Source organism: Plectropomus leopardus, chromosome 22, assembly GCF_026936395.1.
Source record: "Plectropomus leopardus strain MGB_pleo_1.0 chromosome 22, ASM2693639v1, whole genome shotgun sequence".
In the NCBI taxonomy this organism is placed as follows: Eukaryota; Metazoa; Chordata; class Actinopteri; order Perciformes; family Serranidae; genus Plectropomus; species Plectropomus leopardus.
In genome coordinates this window covers 20,937,054-20,956,089 of record NC_142197.1, presented here as the reverse complement: position 1 = coordinate 20,956,089, position 19,036 = coordinate 20,937,054, and the positions used below count along the sequence as shown (strand labels likewise).

At 38.9% G+C, this 19,036-nt stretch overlaps 1 protein-coding gene across 2 annotated transcripts in view; it reads left to right on the top strand.

The window, feature by feature from the left end:
- ano2b (anoctamin 2b) overlaps positions 1 to 19,036 on the top strand; it is a 94,052-nt gene that overhangs the window by 52,916 nt on the left and 22,100 nt on the right. For both annotated transcript variants that reach the window (XM_042511446.2, XM_088072666.1), the window contains 6 exons: positions 605 to 716; positions 2,832 to 2,889; positions 3,002 to 3,102; positions 8,290 to 8,432; positions 16,749 to 16,901; positions 17,854 to 17,906. In XM_042511446.2, the coding sequence (XP_042367380.1) occupies positions 605 to 716; positions 2,832 to 2,889; positions 3,002 to 3,102; positions 8,290 to 8,432; positions 16,749 to 16,901; positions 17,854 to 17,906 (620 nt within the window). The remainder of the gene's footprint in view (positions 1 to 604; positions 717 to 2,831; positions 2,890 to 3,001; positions 3,103 to 8,289; positions 8,433 to 16,748; positions 16,902 to 17,853; positions 17,907 to 19,036) is intronic.

Sequence of the window (19,036 nt, the reverse complement as noted above, 5' to 3'; positions counted from 1 at the left end):
ATGACATATTTCAAAAATTAGAGATTATAAATAATTAAAATTCTGCCCAAGCATCTTGTTAAAGAAAGTCAGCACTTTTACTTCTAATCATCGTGTGTGTGTGTGTGTGTGTGTGTGTGTGAGAGAGAGAGAATTTCCTTCCTCTTGGTGTACAGTTTGATGAAACTTTGATGTTTTTATGCTCCACTCGTCCCATCAGTCATCCCAGGAGGTTCCAACCACATTTACATTCATATTCAAAAACCTCTGAAACACAAGAAAATAATGGGAAGCAGAAGTGTGAGAAAGAGGGAATGTGTGTGTGTATGAGTTTATGTGTGTGCATGCGTGCGGACGTGCGTGCCGTGTGAAAAGTGCTAGTATTTTAACCTACTTCCAGCACAGTGATCATGTTCTGACTTAAATTCATGAGTCAGACTGGCAGAATCACCACCTCACCCCAAGTAAAGAAACACACTGTAAAAAACCTCTTTCATTTTAAAAAGAAAAAAAAATATATGATGACAGCCAAACCCCCCTCAGTCATTCGTTCGTCTCTACTCCTTACTGTCCTCACAAAACACTGTCATGTCTCTCTCACAGTTTCTCTTCACCTGTTTTTCAGAGATTCCTAAAACAGAAACCAACTTTGAGGAGCGTCTCATCCTGAAAGCCTTCCTGCTCAAGTTTATGAATGCATATGCACCCATCTTTTATGTGGCTTTCTTCAAGGGGCGGTAAGTCCTGCTTTCACATGTGCAGGAGTGCATTAGTGCATTGCAGTCCTTTTTTTTTTTTTTTTTTTTGTTTTTTCCACACATCAATGTCACTGATGTGGATACACACATAATGCTCATCAGCCCGAGATGCTGGTGGGAATCTCACAATTTTCATCCGATTCAGGGGGCCATGAATGGGCTGAGCAATATGGAGCAAATCCATTATCATGATATTTTTTACACAAATAATCTCAATATCAATTTTGCAGCACTACTGTAGGTATCATGTGCTTTCACAAAATATTTACACAATTTTGATAAATAATCGTCAGTTATTTGGATATAATTACTAAATTGGTAAAGACAAATATTTTTTTTTTTTTTTTTTTTATTAATGTATGTACCAACATACAATGATTACAAAGAAAATATTACATACAAATTTCCATATATACCAACACCTACACCATACACTGTGCGCACTCTTGGTACACTTGAGCCACCCAAAAAAAAAAACAAAAAAAAACCCAAAACATTCAAACACTCGTACATTCATACCTACATATATACCAAAGATTTGACATAATCTCTTCTCATCATGCAAGTTCCTTATACATATCTAAATTCGTATATTTCATTTTTTATACATACACAGCTTTAATTTATTTAAGTTTTTTTTTTTTTTTTCTTTCCTTTCTTCTTTCTTCCCTTTCTAACCCAAAATTAACCATACACAGTACATTTTATAATAAATTTGTACACAGCAACTGAAAAGAAAATGGTTGTTTTTAGTCTTTTATTTGAATTGAAGTGCATTGCAGTCCTGCCAAAACTATGTATCTCCAAAATATCTGTTTTCCCAACTGAATTGCCAGAAAAATTGTAGCAATCGAAGCATTGTGCATTTCTCCAAACCACAGATTTTGAGGTTAATGTGTAGTTAGGTTAAGGCAAGAAAAGATAATATTTTTGGCTTAAAATAAGATGGATTTTAGTGGCACAGTCACAGCTGGAGAAGCAGTTGATATCACGGTTAAGTAGAACCACTTTTCATGAAACTGTCCCCGGTGGAAACAGTAATTGGTCGCTAAAAACCACCCATGTATGGTGGCTAAAAGCAGCTGGAAACACAGCAATGCCTTGCTAAAGAACAACCTGTGTGTTATTTGTTGGTATCAAACAGGCGCCCGTGGTGGTCTGCAGCTTGGCAGCTGTCTTGCATAGGTGACGCGCTGTCCACAACCCCCTCCACCTCCTGATGACAAAGTCAACTTTTATACCTCACTTTAGAAACCTGTCCAAATTCCATGATTTTATTTTATGGAGTAGGTGTGCGTGCTATGTGAAGACTCAAAGTATCAAATTGCTCAATCTACAGAGAAATCCACACAGTCCGTATTAAGAAATTGCTTCTAAACGAGCCGTCAGGGCTTGGGTGAAGTTGTGATGTCACAAATCTATTATATTGAAATAGAAACTGCAGTTGCAGTTTTGTTACAATCTTCTCCTAGCTGCAGTGATGGTGCAGACACACTGAGAGCACAGAAGTGGAAGACCCAGAAACACTGAGCAGACTTGGCTGTCTGGAAATGGGTCTTACAGAGATGGGTGCTAAAACAGAGCGTTTCAGCCAAACGGTGAATATATTGACATAATATATTCAGGCAGACAGACTGAGAAATTTTTTATTTTGAATATTAAAGCATGTAAACCTCTTCAGGTAAATACTTCAAACACAGATATGAACCTAAAAATGAGCAAAATGTGGGACCTTTAATATTAAACATAAAACGTACAAATGTAACATATAATGTAACATATAATATCAACATTTTCTAACATACAATGCCAACATTTTCTTCTGCCGACTGAGCTGGTTTTCCATGTGTTTGTTTTGAGCTTTGTGACGATGCGTTTTCAGCTAACCAATTGAGTTTATCGAGGTAAATAATAAAAATAAGATAAAGGAATATTTAATCCTTAAGTTTATGTGAAAAAATTTGGAGAAACATGGTTTTCTGTTGGCAGCAATGGTATTGATGCTGTTACACAATTGATTGCATTAATTTTGGAAATAAAACACATTGTAATATCCAGGTGAAGCTTCTCAGTCCTTATTGTGTCTTTCCACAGGTTTGCTGGTCGACCTGGAAATTACGTGTACGTCTTTAACGATTATCGGATGGAAGAGGTTTGTTGTATCTCTTACTTCCCGTTTGACTGAATAATTGAAACAACAATTATAACAATTATAACAATGTAATAATAAGTAATTGTACTAATGAAGTGTGTGTCTCCCTCAGTGTGCACCAGGGGGCTGCCTCATTGAGCTGTGCATTCAGCTCAGCATCATCATGCTGGGGAAGCAGCTAATCCAGAACAACATCTTTGAGATCGGCATCCCGTAAGTACACTGCACTCCTTTTCTTTGCATGTGCTCACTGAGTAGGAATATTTGGAGACACTGAAGTGGGATATTTTGTGTAATGTGTTATTCTCTGACACCGAACAGACACGCCTTTATACACACTGACAAGCACTTAGAACATTCCCTCTCCACCGTCTTGTTCTAATAACATTCCTGCCGTGTCTGTACAGTGGTGCTCCATCTTTTACATGCAAATCTCAAAGGTCAGAGGTCGGCTCTGTTTATAACAACTGTCACACAACAGAGAGGCCTTTTGGCTTCAGGCTGCACTGTTACTGTTGCTGTGAGCACAGCTTGACCTTCTGTCCTGTTGGGTGAGTCTCTTCAAACACTGGGGTTTCTCCATGACGTCCTGAGGGATCAGCGAGCCACAGCACATCCCATCATATCATCTACACACCACCCACTCATCTGCTTTACATTCAGCCACTTAAAAGCTTTCACACCTGGGAGTCGACCAGTAAAACCACAGTCTCATACTGTGGGCCAGTACAAAGAATCTCGAGCGGCTGAGTGGAGGATGTACATTAGAGGTTTTCACAGGTTTGAAAAAATTATACCTGACCCTAAAAGCCCCTGTCGGAAGATGTATAAGACAGACCTGTCCATTTGAAAAAGTCAAGCCGACATCCCCCCAAAGAGGATTTACAGCCGCGTCATCCTGAGCTCCCACCCATGAGACCTAAACAAGTGACTAGCCCTCAAGAGTCATGGCCAGTTAAATTATAAAAGAAGGGTGTGTTTTGCTGCATTTGGAGGAGCCTTGGACAATCCCGTTGACTCATTGTAACACACTGAGGTTTGAAATACTGACTTCAAATTATGTGGCTGCTGAATTTGAGCCCAGTATGTGCAGAATGTGGGAGATAAGGCATGAAGCTTAAGATAAAGATTCAGATATATTGAGAAAAAAAAAATGCTCCTTACTTCAGAACTTACCTGAGAACCATCACGTTTTTAAGTTGTCCTCAGTATCACAGTAATCCATCGATAGTTATCCATGTTTACATTGCAAACGAGATCTGCTAAAAACTAATTTGGCACACTTCTTATGGTTTGAATTTGTTGGGGAAGCTACTTTGAGAGCTTTGCAAGTTACCAATGACTTCACACTGGGAGAAGCTAAACTACAGCCAAGCTACTCTAGGGAGAAATCTAGTTTGTGTAACTAAAGCTACTTCAAAAAGGTAATTCAAACTACTTTGTTAAAAATGATCAAATTGTCAGCGTACGTGTGATAAACGTACGTGTGAAATTGTGACAAAATATGATATAAAAAAGTCACATGGCGGCAAAAAATGTCACTTGGTTAAGTTAATTGCAAATAAAGAAATAAACTGCAAATAATTAAATAAATAATTATGATAAAGTACCCCATAATTTATGGGGAAGTGCATGGAATGTCAGTTTTGGTTTTATTTAGAGTGTCCATCAGTTGGGGTTTTCCAGCCGGAGATATTTCACTGCTTAGTTAGCCATGTAACATCTTAAATGGCACGCAGAAACTTCTCTGTTGTTAATAACATTTGTTAATGGCAATAATCAATACTTCTGACTGGTTAAGGTAAAAGAGATTTTAATTCCATAGAGAAGCAATGGTAAATAAACATTTTAGAAAGTATTCCTTCCCTCTCATGGCCTAAATTTGTTTGTAGTTTTGGTGGATAACCACACAAAAATGGCAACAAAAGGAATTTAACTACCTCACTATGCCAATATAAGTGTAGTTTAACTACCATTAAGCTACATCATGATGTAGTTATTATCCTAGTTTAATAACATGATGTTCACTACTACCCAACACTGCCAATTTGCAAAAGAATCAACAAATTTTGGCAAAAAACAACAGGGCTTAAGTTTAAGCAAACACTGTGCTTCAGTTCCAAAACTCTGCAAGGCATCGGTGTCTCTCTTTTTTTTTTCCGAGGGGGTCCACAGTGTCAGACTTTGAAAACCATTAGTATACCATGCATAGTAAGACAGAAGAAAATAGTCCACTTTTTGATGTACTTAAAATCATGTGAATTAAAAAACTCCTAGAATATGTGTATGTTTTTATTAAATTTATTAAATTGAAGCCGTGTTAAGTAATTCTGACCACTAGAGGGCAGAAAATACTTAAACAGATTCATTAAAACACAGTCCCTAAAATGCTGAACACAGTTATGGTTTACCTGCTCACACATCAAGCAGACACCTGCTGCTACAGTATCGCCCCATTTGGAGTCATGTTTCTGGCCAACTGATCAATATAAGTCCAATATTAAGTGTCCTTAAAAACAGGAGTCCTTAGCAAATGTCTTATCTAAGCTTCCCAAATCCTTAGTTTAATTCAATTCATTGCAATATTTGACTAAAATCTGAAGAAGTACAGAGATAGTTGATCTGTCTCAGACTCTTTCTCAAAAATATTGCCAAATGCAGGTTTTATCAGATAACCTAATGTTTTTATATTAACTTAAACATCACTCAGATAGAATTTGGGGTATGTATTTGAGGTATACCTTGCATTTTTTACAACATATTTGACTTGGCGGTAACCCAATGTAATTGCTAAAAAGGAGGGAAAAGGAACACCGGGCGAAGGCGGCAGAAGCATACATTAAATGTGCAGACAGAGTGAGAGTCCTGACCTACATCAGAAACCTCTAATCTCCTTTCAGACTAACAGCAGCAACACAACTGTGTGCACTGTAAGCATGTGTGTGGGTGTGCACATGTGTGTCTACTTTATGTGACTGTGAGTGTGTTGAAAGGACAGTAAACATTTGTACTTTCACTGCCTCCCCCAATGTGTCGTACACACTCCCGTGTGTGTGTGTGTGTGTGTAAGGGAGAGAGAGATAACCACCTAAATAATGCAGTCAAGCATTTAGCTGCTTTTATTAGAGTTTTTATTAGTGCAGTACAGTCACATGCTCAGTACTTACACACTCACTGTCACACAGGCCTACATCCATCATTTTACATGTACACAATAGGGATGTCCCGTTCACGTTTTTTAGCCTGTGATCTAAATACGAGTCATGTTATATTGATTATCTGTCGATACTGAGTCCAGATACTATTTTTCCAGATAATACAGCTGCACTGTGCAAACTTTAAGAAGGCTCCTTTAAATTTTTTTTAAAGATTCGTCTAATGTGTAGCCTGTGCTTCACAATATGCAAAAATGAAAAACTCTGCAATGCATTTGCCTATTATTATTATTATTGATTTATTTTACAAAATAAAATATAAAAAACAAACCCTCCCTTTAATGGTTTTGGCTTGTCTCAGGGGAGTGTCTGTCCCTTTAAGAGATCTTTTGTTGCTTCAGCTTGTGTCTAAGTTACCTGAATGAACTGTACTCCCTTAAGTGTTTATTTTTGTCGTCCTCACATCTTTTTTTGAGGATTGCACTTTATTAATACATTAGACATGCAGTTGAAGTGGCATGGTTTACGTGTGGTTGTAATAAACTCAGCTCTGCTCTGCTTTCCTCCTCTCCTCGGAGCACGACGCAGAAACACGCGCTGTAGCTGAAGGCAAAATGCGAGACCCTCACACTGAGCTGAAATAATACAAGTGTTCATAACTACAGTAAATAATGTATATAAACAGTCTCATACTGGGTTTTTGTTTATGGTGTGTGATGTTTTGCGGCAATCAGGACTCAGCCACCTCTAACACACACTCACACACACACAGGAGCTCAGCAGAGGGGAGGCAGAGACAGCTGAGTGGAGGAGCGTGACAGCTGGCATAAAACAAAGGATCAGATGCACTATAAGCTGAATATTCACAGTTCCTATCAGTCAAAGAATGCGCTGGTATCAGTGTTTGAGATCAGATTGGGAAATCCCTAGTACATATATACTGTGCATTTAAAATACTGTTCATGCACAGACACACATACTGTGAGTTGGACTTATTTCCACTGGGGTATGTACCTACAGAAACACACACATAAAACTTTTGTGTACCTGGCTCTCTCTGCTCTCCCACTGTGTTTCCCAGCAGCAGCCTGTTTGCATCTCACAGCTTCAGTTTTTAGTTGAATGCCAACCTGCTGGCTACTTTCTTTGGCGTCTGCATTTCTTAGAAAAGAGTCAGCGTCTGGCTCTCAGTCCAGTTGGTTTGCAATAAAATGTTTAGGCTTACTTTACTTCTGCAAACATGTGTATTATGTTTCACAAGCAAAGTGAGTCTGTCTGTCTCTATTGTTCAAGTTTACTGAGTACACATCCCGTACACCAGCACCAGCATGCTTTACATTTGCACAGGATTTCCAATTCAGGCTCCCAGCAGCACTAAAGTTGCCAAGTGCAGCTTTTTGAGGATTCAAGGATTCTTTATTGTCATTCCAGCCATGCAAATACATGAGAAGAACAAAATGAAGTACTCAGGTCTCTGTGGTCATTAAATAATAAACATTTATATAAATAAAACCCTGAGTCAGCAAATAAGTTTTTAGTTAAAAAAAATATTTAATTAAAAAAAATAGAGTGAGCAGTGCAGTAAAGAGTAAAATAAAAATACCTTGAATAAATAAGACAATTTCTCTACCAATGTGTTGGGTATTGAGTAACAGTTAATTTCTGTTAAAGTCACTTAAACATGAAAATGTCCAACTGTGATACCTCCTGAAGTAATATATTTCTATTAAAAAAATACAGCAGTAGACAGCAAAAATTCAGTCCCTGTTTGAAATCAGCCACTTCAGCAGGTAATCCAAAAAAGAAAAACTAATTCCATCACTAATATCATATTATTTTCTTACCAAATCTTTTCTTATTTATTGACTCACAGAATACAAACAGAAAAACATTGAATACTTAATTTTAACAACTCACACATACAAGGGAGTCATGTCTAACCCTTTCCTAACTAATACTGAAAATCCAAAACCAAAATTGGAACCAACTCTTTACCAGTGTGCCAATAAAACAATATCAGTCATAAAGATCATTACTTTTTCTTACTACATTCATCTTAGCACAGTTTGAATTTGATTATTCAGTTTATATTTTTTGTACATGTTGCTACTTTAGATTTGCTGTTTTTATTTGACACACAGAGCACATATACACACACACAGCATGAAATGATTAAGTCTTACCATAAATCTTTTTTCCATTGCTCTCCTTACCTTCTCCTCCATGTCTCCCTCCATCCTGACAGGAAGTTGAAGAAGCTGGTGCGTGCAATAAAGGATAAGGGATCTGCAGAGAAGGAGATGGAGGAGGAGAGGCCTCCGCAGCAGTGGAACCTGGACTACGCTCTAGCTCCCTTTGAAGGCCTCACACCTGAATACATGGAGATGAGTGAGTCTGCCTGCGCACACACACAGAAAAATTAGTTTCAGGGACAAAGACTCATCATTTTTGCAACATACAAGCAAGTACTCCGGTGCATCACTTAGAGGTGTTAGGTAATCAGTATGTATGAGGACCTTCTCAAGGCCTGAATAAAATGCCGGCATTGCATATTAGTGCAAACCACAGATTGTCATATTTGTACGTTATTATGTACCAGATATGTTGAAACTTCTCTTGTTTCAGCAAAGTTGTGGTTAACCTATAGTTAGTTTTGTGATTTTGGTTTGGAAAAAGATCATGTTTTTGTTTAAAATATATGCTTTTGGTGGCACAATCACCGCTGGAAATGTTGCTGATGTCTTAGTAAGTAACACTTTGTTCTGGCGGCACAATTGTCAATGGCAATGTTTCCAATATGTAGCTAACAAACGCCTGATTTTGGTGGCACAGTGCCCACTGGAAATGCAGCTGTTGTCTGGCTAAAAAACACTTGGTTTTGGTTGCACGATCGCCAGTGGAAATGTTGCTTAAGTCTTGCTAAATAACAATTTTTGCTTGCACAGTTGCTGCTTGAAATTCTTGTTAAAAAACAACTGGTTTGTGCCACAATTGCTACTGAAAATGCCGCCAGTGTCTTGTGAAAACGACTGGTTTTGGTGGCACAGTCGCCAATGGAAATGTCGCCTTTGTCTCTCTACAAAATTGCTGATTTTTATAGCACAGTTGTTTCTGGAAATGCTGGCAATGCCTTGACACAAACAGCCATTTTTGGTGGCACAACTGCCAGTGGAAATGCTGCCGATGTCTCGCTACAAAACGACTGGTTTGGTGGCATAATTGCAGCTGGAAAAGCCGCCGTTGTCTCATTACAAAATATTAGGTTTTGGTGGCACAATCATGGCTGGAAATACTGGCATTGTCTTGCTAGGAAACACTTTAGTTGCCACTAAACTTGCCACTTAAGATTTGCTAAAAAAATATATCTGGTTTTGGTGGCACAATCATGGCTGGAAATGCTGCTGATGTCTCGCTTATAAACAGTTTGTTATTTGTTGGTATTGAACATTGGTCTGCAGTTTGGCTGGTGTCATGCCATCCCTTCCACCTCCCAGTGACAAAGTTAGCTCGTAGACATATAACCAGAACTGTGTCACTTTCGAAACATTGATATGATCCTTGTGAAATGTTCTAATGTAGGGTATCTGCGGTTGCAGAAACATACTATGCCAACATTTTTTTCTTCTGGGACTGGGCTGCTAAAAGTGCACACTTGTAATGAAGAGCATATAGATTTGAGATGTATTTGCTCATTGTTCACACACACTCTTTAGGACCGAGGTGAGCTGACAGCATTTGTCAGTTGTCTAAAACTCCTTACATTGACCTGACAAGGACCTCTACCAGAGAAGTGAATTATGACTTTTGTCTGTCGCAGTGAACAGTGTATTTTGTCATTTAATTTGGAGAACTTGTAGCAGTCATCCACATGCAAACTGCACATACACTGTATGCAATAATTGATTTACATTCATGTCCATCACAAACCAAAGCACATAAACACTGGAGATTAAAGGCTTTTCCTCCTTCAGGCATAATCAGTCTCAGCTGCGTATTTAAACCAGCGTATTTCATGTTTAAGGCCGGCAACTAATTAACAAGCGACACATTATTTTGAATGGTTTTCACTTTCATTCATGGCCCTCTTGTTACCAGTGCTTTTGTTACAATGCCAGAAGTGTATGTGCCTTTGCTTTTTTTTACACACTGTTCGAGTTATTCAAATAGAAAATAGAAAAGTTGTTGTTTCTCAGCTGTGTTGATCCAATATGAAATGACATCATGCTTATACAGGCTTGTACAGGCCTGGCACTGGCTGTTTGGGAAAAGTTTGCAAATAGTCAGAACAAGCCACCATGTACTGAGGCTAAGGAGAGACTGAAAAAACTGTTTTCCATTCTAATGTTTTTGGACAGGCTTCCGTAGGTTTTTGGTTGTCTACAGTAGTACGTAGAGAACTACATGCGACAGTGTCAGGCTCTAAAGATCTTTAATGCAACCTAATCAATGCAGTGTTTTGACAGGTCGTACTACTTATTTAAAAGAATGTAGCACAATGTTCAGCTTGTTTTCACACATTTGTAGCATTAGATGGCTGCAGTCATGGAAACCTCTAAATTTGAACTTATGTGAATTCAGAGCCTCTGTGGAAAACTGGCAGTGGCACAACTTGGAGCTACCAGTCTGTCTTTACTGTTGTTGGCACAAATAAAACATGGTGGGAAAAAAAACCTGGGAAATCAAACGTTATGTAGAAGCCCATTAAATTTCGTCATGACAAAGGACTGGCAGAAAGAGGAAAAATTGCAATAGTAATAATAATAAAAAGAGATTAAGTCAGCAAGGGGGAAAATGGAGTTACAGGCAACATCGAAATAAAATTAATAATATTTCAAGTTGTCCTAATTTTTTTAACACAGTATGCCAGTCAGGTCATTCAAAGATTAAATAGTTTAAAGGAGGGACTGGTATGTGGCAGTAAAAGTCGACTCAATATGAGGGGATACTTACCATGGGTGAAAGCCCTGTGTTTGTTTGACCTTCCACCCTAAACAGACTCTGTTACTCTTTATACTCCATCCCCTGACTCTCTCCTTTGCAGCTGTAGTAATTACTACAGCCACTAAATGTTACCGCCTAACAATAAACGTACATATTGGTCAGTATTTCTGCTTGGACAAATGGACTAAGCGGTTGTTTTTTAAAGGAGAGTCTTGATTGGCTGATGATTTGTTGTAACAGGGAAAATGAACTGAAAGTGAAAATAGCTGCTTCAAAGCTCCACTGTGATGAAATGTAATTCTGCTCTGAGAACAAAAGCAAAAATATGTTTAGGATATATAGCATATAAATGGCGGATAGTCCCCTTCCGATACAGCCACACAGCTTGATATTTTCAGAGCATTTCCTTTAGGTCGATGGAGTCAAAGAGCAGCAGCAGTTGAAACTGGCAACGTGTATGTGAAGGATTGTGAACTAGTAAAACTGGATGTGAGCCTGGCCTGAGGTCAAAGCCATAAAAACAGGGCGATTTTGGTGAAATTGTAAATAGCAAGTAAAGATTTGTTTTGTTAAAATCTAATGTGACCTGCGTGGGAAATGATCTCGTAAATGTTGCAGAGAAACCTTTAATACATGGACCAGACTGGGCGTATTAGAAATATCTGTACTGTAAGAACTACACTTCTTTACAACTGGATAAATATTCAGTTATTTTGACATTTTATATTAAAATGGCATAAACTTGAGTCATAGCTGCTACCGCTATCGTTTGGTGGAATCAAGACCTGTGATAACTTCTCCCAGAGTTCAGAAGAGTCTAGAGAGATTGTGTCGTGATAATGTGGAGATTTTATGTGATACGGAGCGAGGACAGATGTAGGAGGGAGGAGGGAGAGAAAAAAGAAAGAAGAGTTTGCTGATGTGGCTGCAGGGCAAAGCAAGGAATGTCAGAAATGTCTGAGCTCTACATGCAAACACACACTCACACATAGCTGTTAGATGTGTGAATGGGTAGTTCTGGGTTTGTGTTAACCCATTCATTATTTGTGTGTGTGTGCTTGTCTGTAACTGTTTGTTGTATTTGTGCATTCATTTGAGACCAGGTGCTCGTGTCAAGGTGTGTGTGTGTGCGTGTCTTCCCTGTGTGTGCCTGGACCAGCCTCGAACCCGTCAACCTCGGCTCAGGTAGATAGCGAGGTTATTCTAAGCTTGCCCTCTAGCACTCGCCGCTCCGCTGTCGTATTTTCTTCCTCACTGCTCTTTGTCTCAGCGTAGCGTCCCGAGGTGAAGCCGTCAGTCTCCGGCTCGCTGGAAATCCCCGTTCCCACACTGCTAGAGTTCCACTGCTGCGATCAGAGACGCACATCGGCCAAAGTCAGGCAAACTGCCTTGTCTTTCTCATGTTTCCTCTCCACATTCTTAGGAAGCAGGTGGAGTTATTTTGGCCATTTGTAAAAAGTTTGTAGCAGCAATAGTGTGATAAAGCTTATATCTTTAAACCCTGCTCATTGGCCCGCTATAAGCCCTGTTTATATTTTGTCCAACGGCCAGTGAGTTGAAAGATGCATTTCTAACCAAACTTTCTGCATATGCAAACATCTAACCGTCCAGGGTCATGATTTCATTACTGAACAGACCTACCAGGCACAGGCCCAGGGGCCCAGAGTGTCTGCAAAATGTCACTTAAATTAACACCTGGTGACCAGGAACAGCCTCAAAATGACTGCAACAGAACTGCAAAGAGACAGAAAATGAACCCATAGAGACACAAAACAGCACAAAACGACACAAAACAGCACAAAAAGACACAAAATAACTACAAAGAGACACAAAATACTGACAGAGAGACACAAAATTACAGAGATATAGAAAAATCTCAAAGAGACACAAAAGCTTCACAAGGAGACACAAAACAACTACAAGGAGGCACACATTGAATACAAAGAGATAAAAAGTGACTATAAAGAGACGCAAAACAACAGAAAAAACTAAATTACCTCAAAAAGACACAGCATTACACAAAACAAGAGACACAAAACAAGTACAAAGAGACACAAAATGACTACAAAAAGACACACAGGACCTCAAAAAGACAAAAAAGGGCTAAAAAGAGGCAAAGACCTCAAAGAGACACAAAATGACCCAAAAGAGACAAAAAAAAACCCTAAAAGAGACAAAAAAACCCCTTAAAGAGACAAAATGACCACATGGAGAGACAAAACAATGGCAGAGAGACTTAAAATGATTTAAAGAGACACAAAATAATAAACAAAACTATGCTAAATTACCTAAAAAAGACAAATTTTACTTGAAAGAGACACAAAAGTATAACAAACAGAGACAGAGGCAAAACCACCACAAAGTTTGTTTTTCTTGCTCCTGTGTAGTAAAGTTGGTGGGGCCTTTTGCATATCTGTGCCCAGGGGCCCACTAACTCTTTAATCTGCCCATATCTACAGTGTCCTCGGACAAGACCCCAATTCCCCACCAGTTTCAGAACAGCCTTACTAAGCTTACCTCTGACCTTCCTGTGGCTAAAGGGAAGCCCAGACAAGTCTTTTAAAGCATCGTGGTTCGGATTATTGAACTTGGCAGTGGCGAGCCAGGAAGCTACTGCCAACAGCCCTACAACCCTAATATCCAGTGTTTGTCCGTGTGTGCTTGTGATGTTCTGTGCAATAAATTCCTATCAACTTTAGTTTAAATTATCAGTCATGGCTGTTGTGTCTCTGGGTTATCTAATCAGACTGACTTACATAACAGACACATAACTCCACGCACTTTCTAATCATAAAAAAGTCCCTGTTTAGCTGGTGCAGTGGAGTGTTTAACCTTAAAAGGCATCATCTGAACTGCAGAGCGAGCCCGGACAGACAGTGTGACTCCTGACCAGACAAATGACCATTCACAAATGTCAATCTGTCAGCGTATTTGTGGCGGTTTGAAATGTCTCCAATGCTGTAGATTCCTTTCTCACATGTCCACCCTGTCTTATGCTGGCGAACAGCAGAAACAGATGGCATAAGTGGTTATTTTCCAAGAGAAACCTGTCGCCTTATGCAGCAGTGTTAGCTGAAAAATAGGAAGTTAATTTGTTTCCTGCATAGCATTCCTAAATGAGCCAACTTTTTTTCTCACTGTGGACATTCTGACCTCACATAGAATAGCACCATGCACAATCTGCCACATTGCATTTTCAGAAGAAATTAAACTGACTTTCTTTTCTCTGCAATTTACTGACACTCAGAATATTTACATGAATATACTCAGAGTACAGACCACAAGGGGTTTAATTTCTTAATACCCTGGTATACCATAATACTGTGATACTGCTGATGCCTTGTAATGTTGATTACTGTAAGCTAATCTGTAGCAAGCAATGAAACTCTTGTACCACATCCATTGATTTTCTTGGTTCTGCAAGCTCTACAGGCTTTAATTTTTGACTCTCAATGCTCTTAAAGCTGGAATACGCAGATTTCTGTAAAGGTATACAAAATATGTCAAAAATAAAAAATAGACCTTTAGCAGTCCCCCCCCTCTGCCCTAAGCCCCTCCGTCCAGAAGACCGTGAGCATTTGGACATGCGCCATACTGTAACCCAGTTTTTCCCATACATTGATTTTTTTATTAGCCTTATATTATTGAAGAGCTGCACAAGACACATTTGTTAATTTTCCTTCGCCCCTCCTTGCCCTGTTCTCTCTTTTTGAGATAAGAATCAGCTAGCTAGCCCATCCGTCTCGGCTTCCGCCACTGTAGACTGCTTTGCTAGGAGGAAAGTGGGCAGCAGCTCTGGAGATAGACATTTTTTCAGTGGCTGTAGCGCTCCATTTGGCCTGAGTGGTCTGATCCCCCAGTGCTGGCTCCATTTGGATCGCTGCAGCAGCTGACTGGGGGTCTGTCTACAGAGCTGCTGTCTACTGCTGGAATAGCAACTTTCTCTGCACGATTCCTCGCCATTGAATCAGACATTCTCCATCTGAAGGGACGTGCACGCACATCTACATTTGTGGAACAGCCAATAAGAATGCCTTTTCTCTTAAATGACCTGTGATTGGCTTAAGTCTCCAGTCACAGGATAGATTTTCTAAAGCTTTAAAACTGAGTCAAGAGGAGGTTCAAAAGTCTAGTTTTCTGTCAGACCACAGGTTATTATGAGGTTTTTGTCCAATGATGCCAAAATAAAACTTTCTATCCCAGCCTTTATTAACACTTCTGCTGATTGTAACACATCTTCTGTGTCTGCCATTTTGGAAACATGGAGAAAATTGTACCATTTCATTAGTATACAATTCTCTCACCTTATGATACCTTCTTTACTATTTTCAACATGACAGACAGAAAACCAGACAAAATATGGATGTGACAACAAATATGAACATCCAACTTCCAGCTGGTGTGGACACCACTGTTGTTACCTTAAAACAAAGTTCAGATCAGAGGTGGATTTAAGATGCTTTGCTGGGCCATATAGGCTAGAAAACTGATTTCTCCTTAACAATTTTTTTTTTTTACAAGACGTTGGAAGTACTAAACAATGTTTCACTTAGCCTAATTTCAAAGTACTCTAAACTGGGATGTACTTTGATGTAAAGTTGGACAAAGGATGACTTTAACCACTATCACTGTCTGCGAACTCTGCTGCAAGGCATTAATGGATACAGGGAAAACATATTTAATGTTTGCAGCAATACAGTAGTACACACAGCAGTAGACACCCATGATACTACTATGACGTAAACTTGAACCTCAAAAGTGTCTGATTGTTTTTCTTGATCAAACTGCAGTGAGAAACTTGAAAAAACTCTTTGTTAAAAGTGTGCCCCGAGGTAGAAGTGTAACTTGGGTAATCTTATGTCAGTCATAAGTCTCATTCCCACTGCATAAAACCCCCACTAACACCCGCTAACATCTAGCTTTGTAATGCAATGACAATGCGTACAATCGGCATTCACACCCAGGTCAAATGACTCTGCAGTAGACACAGGTTTTTAATTGCCTTTGGCTCCGAATGTGGTAATATAAGCTCCTTAACCAGCAAAATGCAATCATACGCCCTCACTAATTACCCTCTGTCTCCTCCTAAGCAGCATTAAAACACCAATCCAAATACATCTTTACCGAGTTTGAAAGAGAAACTGAATAAGTGAAGGATATTTAAAGAGATGAAACCACTAAAAAGTTGTCAAAGACCTCTGTTCCTGCTACTGTCTACTGTTTACCTGTTCTCCAGTCTGTCCATGATATCGCACAGACACACCAACAAAACAGCCCACACACACACACACACACACACACACACACACACACACACACACAAGCTAAAGCAATAGAATACAGTCTATTGCCTACGTTTAATGGGTTTACCCGTGTTTGAAAAACCTGCATGCATGTGCTACTTTTGGTGGGAAAGAGGTATTAGAGCCAAATATGTGAACTTCTATGATGTGGTCAGCGGGTAGCAGCTAGAGGCTATGGGACCACTCTCAGTTTGGATACAGACATGTACATTTGAATGTCATCAGCATAATTATGATAAGAAAGTGTGTTAGAAAATCAAAAACAGGATTTTTATTTGAAAAGTGTATGTACAAAGGGCATGGAGCACTGGGGGGTTTGGGAAATGTGGCCTTCAGTTCCAGAAGCACAATAGCTAATACAACGTACCCACCATGGTCACATTTGTTAAAATATACATGTATTTGTAACAAATGTGTTATACAAACTCATTTTCACTTTTTCTTATTCTATTTTCTCCAGTCATCCAGTTTGGTTTTGTGTCCCTTTTCGTGGCTTCGTTCCCGCTTGCTCCGCTCTTTGCTCTGCTCAACAACGTCATTGAGATCAGATTGGATGCCAAGAAGTTTGTGACGGAGCTAAGAAGGCCTGTCGCTGTACGTGCTAAGGACATTGGTAAGCTGACGTGACACATGTAAACACACAAAGCATTATTGACTCATGATTGTCACAGTCTCCCATTAAACCAGGGTTCAATAATATATCAGATTTGGCAATGGAAAGATTTGATGTGGTTTAGTAGATTTCAACAGTTTAACAGCTAATGCGGCAAAGGATTGGACAGGAGCTGCTAATGGCCAATACTTGTATCATTTATATGCCAAAATGACAAGTTTTGAATATGTTCTCCATAATTTTGTTCAGAGTGGAAACCCTTTAAAAGCAGCATTTAAAACATCATAGGACACCAAAGCTCCACTGAAACCAAACTGACACCCCTTAGCAGTTCCATATAGTCATGTTGTTGCTACCAGCTCTGAACTTCTCTAAGCTTCTATTTTAAACTCATGCCGGTAATGTGAAAAATGCTCTCTTTTAATGAGCAAAAAAACTGGTATGAGGTTTATATTTGTGGTTTTACGTAAAAAGTCTTAGAACTTCCTGGATGGACTGCCATGAAATTTGGTACACGTGGTACATGATCTTCTCACGATGGATTGTAATAACTTGAAGCATCATCATCAGGTCAAAACCAAATACATGCAATTAGTTATACCTGCTAAACATGAAATGTTCTATCATTGTCAACATGTTTGCGTGCTGGTATTAGTATTTTAACTCACATAACTGCTTACTTTGCTGCAGACTCTTTTGCTCTCTTGTTTCCTCCATGTCTCATAAAATACTGACAATTTGGAGTGTTTCTCTCAATCTAATGACCAGACAGACTGTGGAGCGACATCACAGTTATGTAGACAATAAAGGCAAAAAAACAGCCAGTTGCAAGATTGAGTTGCATGCTTTATTAAGAGTTTGGGAAAACAAAGTTTGTGGTACAGATTTTCTCTCTGAACCCTTATCAACATAAACCACTCTCTTCTCTTCTCTCTTGCTCTTCCTCCTGTAGGTATATGGTACAACATACTAAGTGGAATGGGAAAATTCTCAGTTATTATAAATGTAAGTATCAATGCAGTGTTCCATCTTTTATTACCTGTGTACTGGATAAATGATGAATGTAGATATGTGCACAAGAAATGCAAGTATTTTACACAAAGTAAAATAAAATTAAAAGCGCTGTTGTTCGAAGAAACAACGTTTTTTTTTTTCAACATGAATTAATGAACAGTTAATTGAAGATTAATGAAAAAAAGGTTTCTATCGATATGTAAAATACAAAATATAGTGCCTTACGTGCAAGAGTTGGTGCAATGTAAGAGATGGTTATAATGAGACATGGCATAACCCTGAACTGTAATGACAACATTATGCTAGTGAAAATATGCTAAAAAACTTGGCTGCAAGATAACGAGGGGTTTGTTAGCTAACATTGGGTGTTCACAATTAGTGAAAATATTACTTTTGCAGTGTAAAATTTTGTTGGCAGGTTTCCTGCCAGTTCAGGTGCGCTTGACATTCTGCTGCTCCGTCTCACCAAACGGAGTCCTCAGATTACGTTCCAACAGCGCTCCAATTTAATGAACTGTCCAGTTTTTGCAATAGTGAGATTTAGCACTCATAATGAGTATTTCTGAACACACCAATTTAAGGTCCCACAGGTCTGTGGATTATCTTGAGTAACCGGGTCACGATTTCCGGAAAGAGACATCGCTGTTGAGTTTTTCAAATGTATTTTTTTGGTGCTTTCAGCACCGCAAGCCGCGTGCCATCTAGTTCCATTTTAGAGGGAAAGCAGACATCTCTACGGCGGATATCTCCAACACTCTCACAAAAATAATCTAGATAGATACATAGCACTACAGGTAAGAGGAAAAATATGTCTTTTTTGGGGGGTGAGCTGTCCCTTTAACAATTTACCATTTAAAATAGTCAGAACTTACTTAATGTACACAAATAGAATATTCATAGAGGTGACTATCAGGCTTTAGCAGTGTTTTCAGTGCATTTTAAATTGTGAGTCAACAAGTAAGATTTAGAGGGAAATGAGATGGATTACAGACAAAACAGAAAAAGATTTAGAAAAGTTCAATGTATTTGTCATGTAGAGTGCTACTCAGTTTGTATGATGTATTCTGTATTCTCTGGAGGGAGCTTTGTTTTGTCTTGTGCGTTTAGAAATACTGTAAATT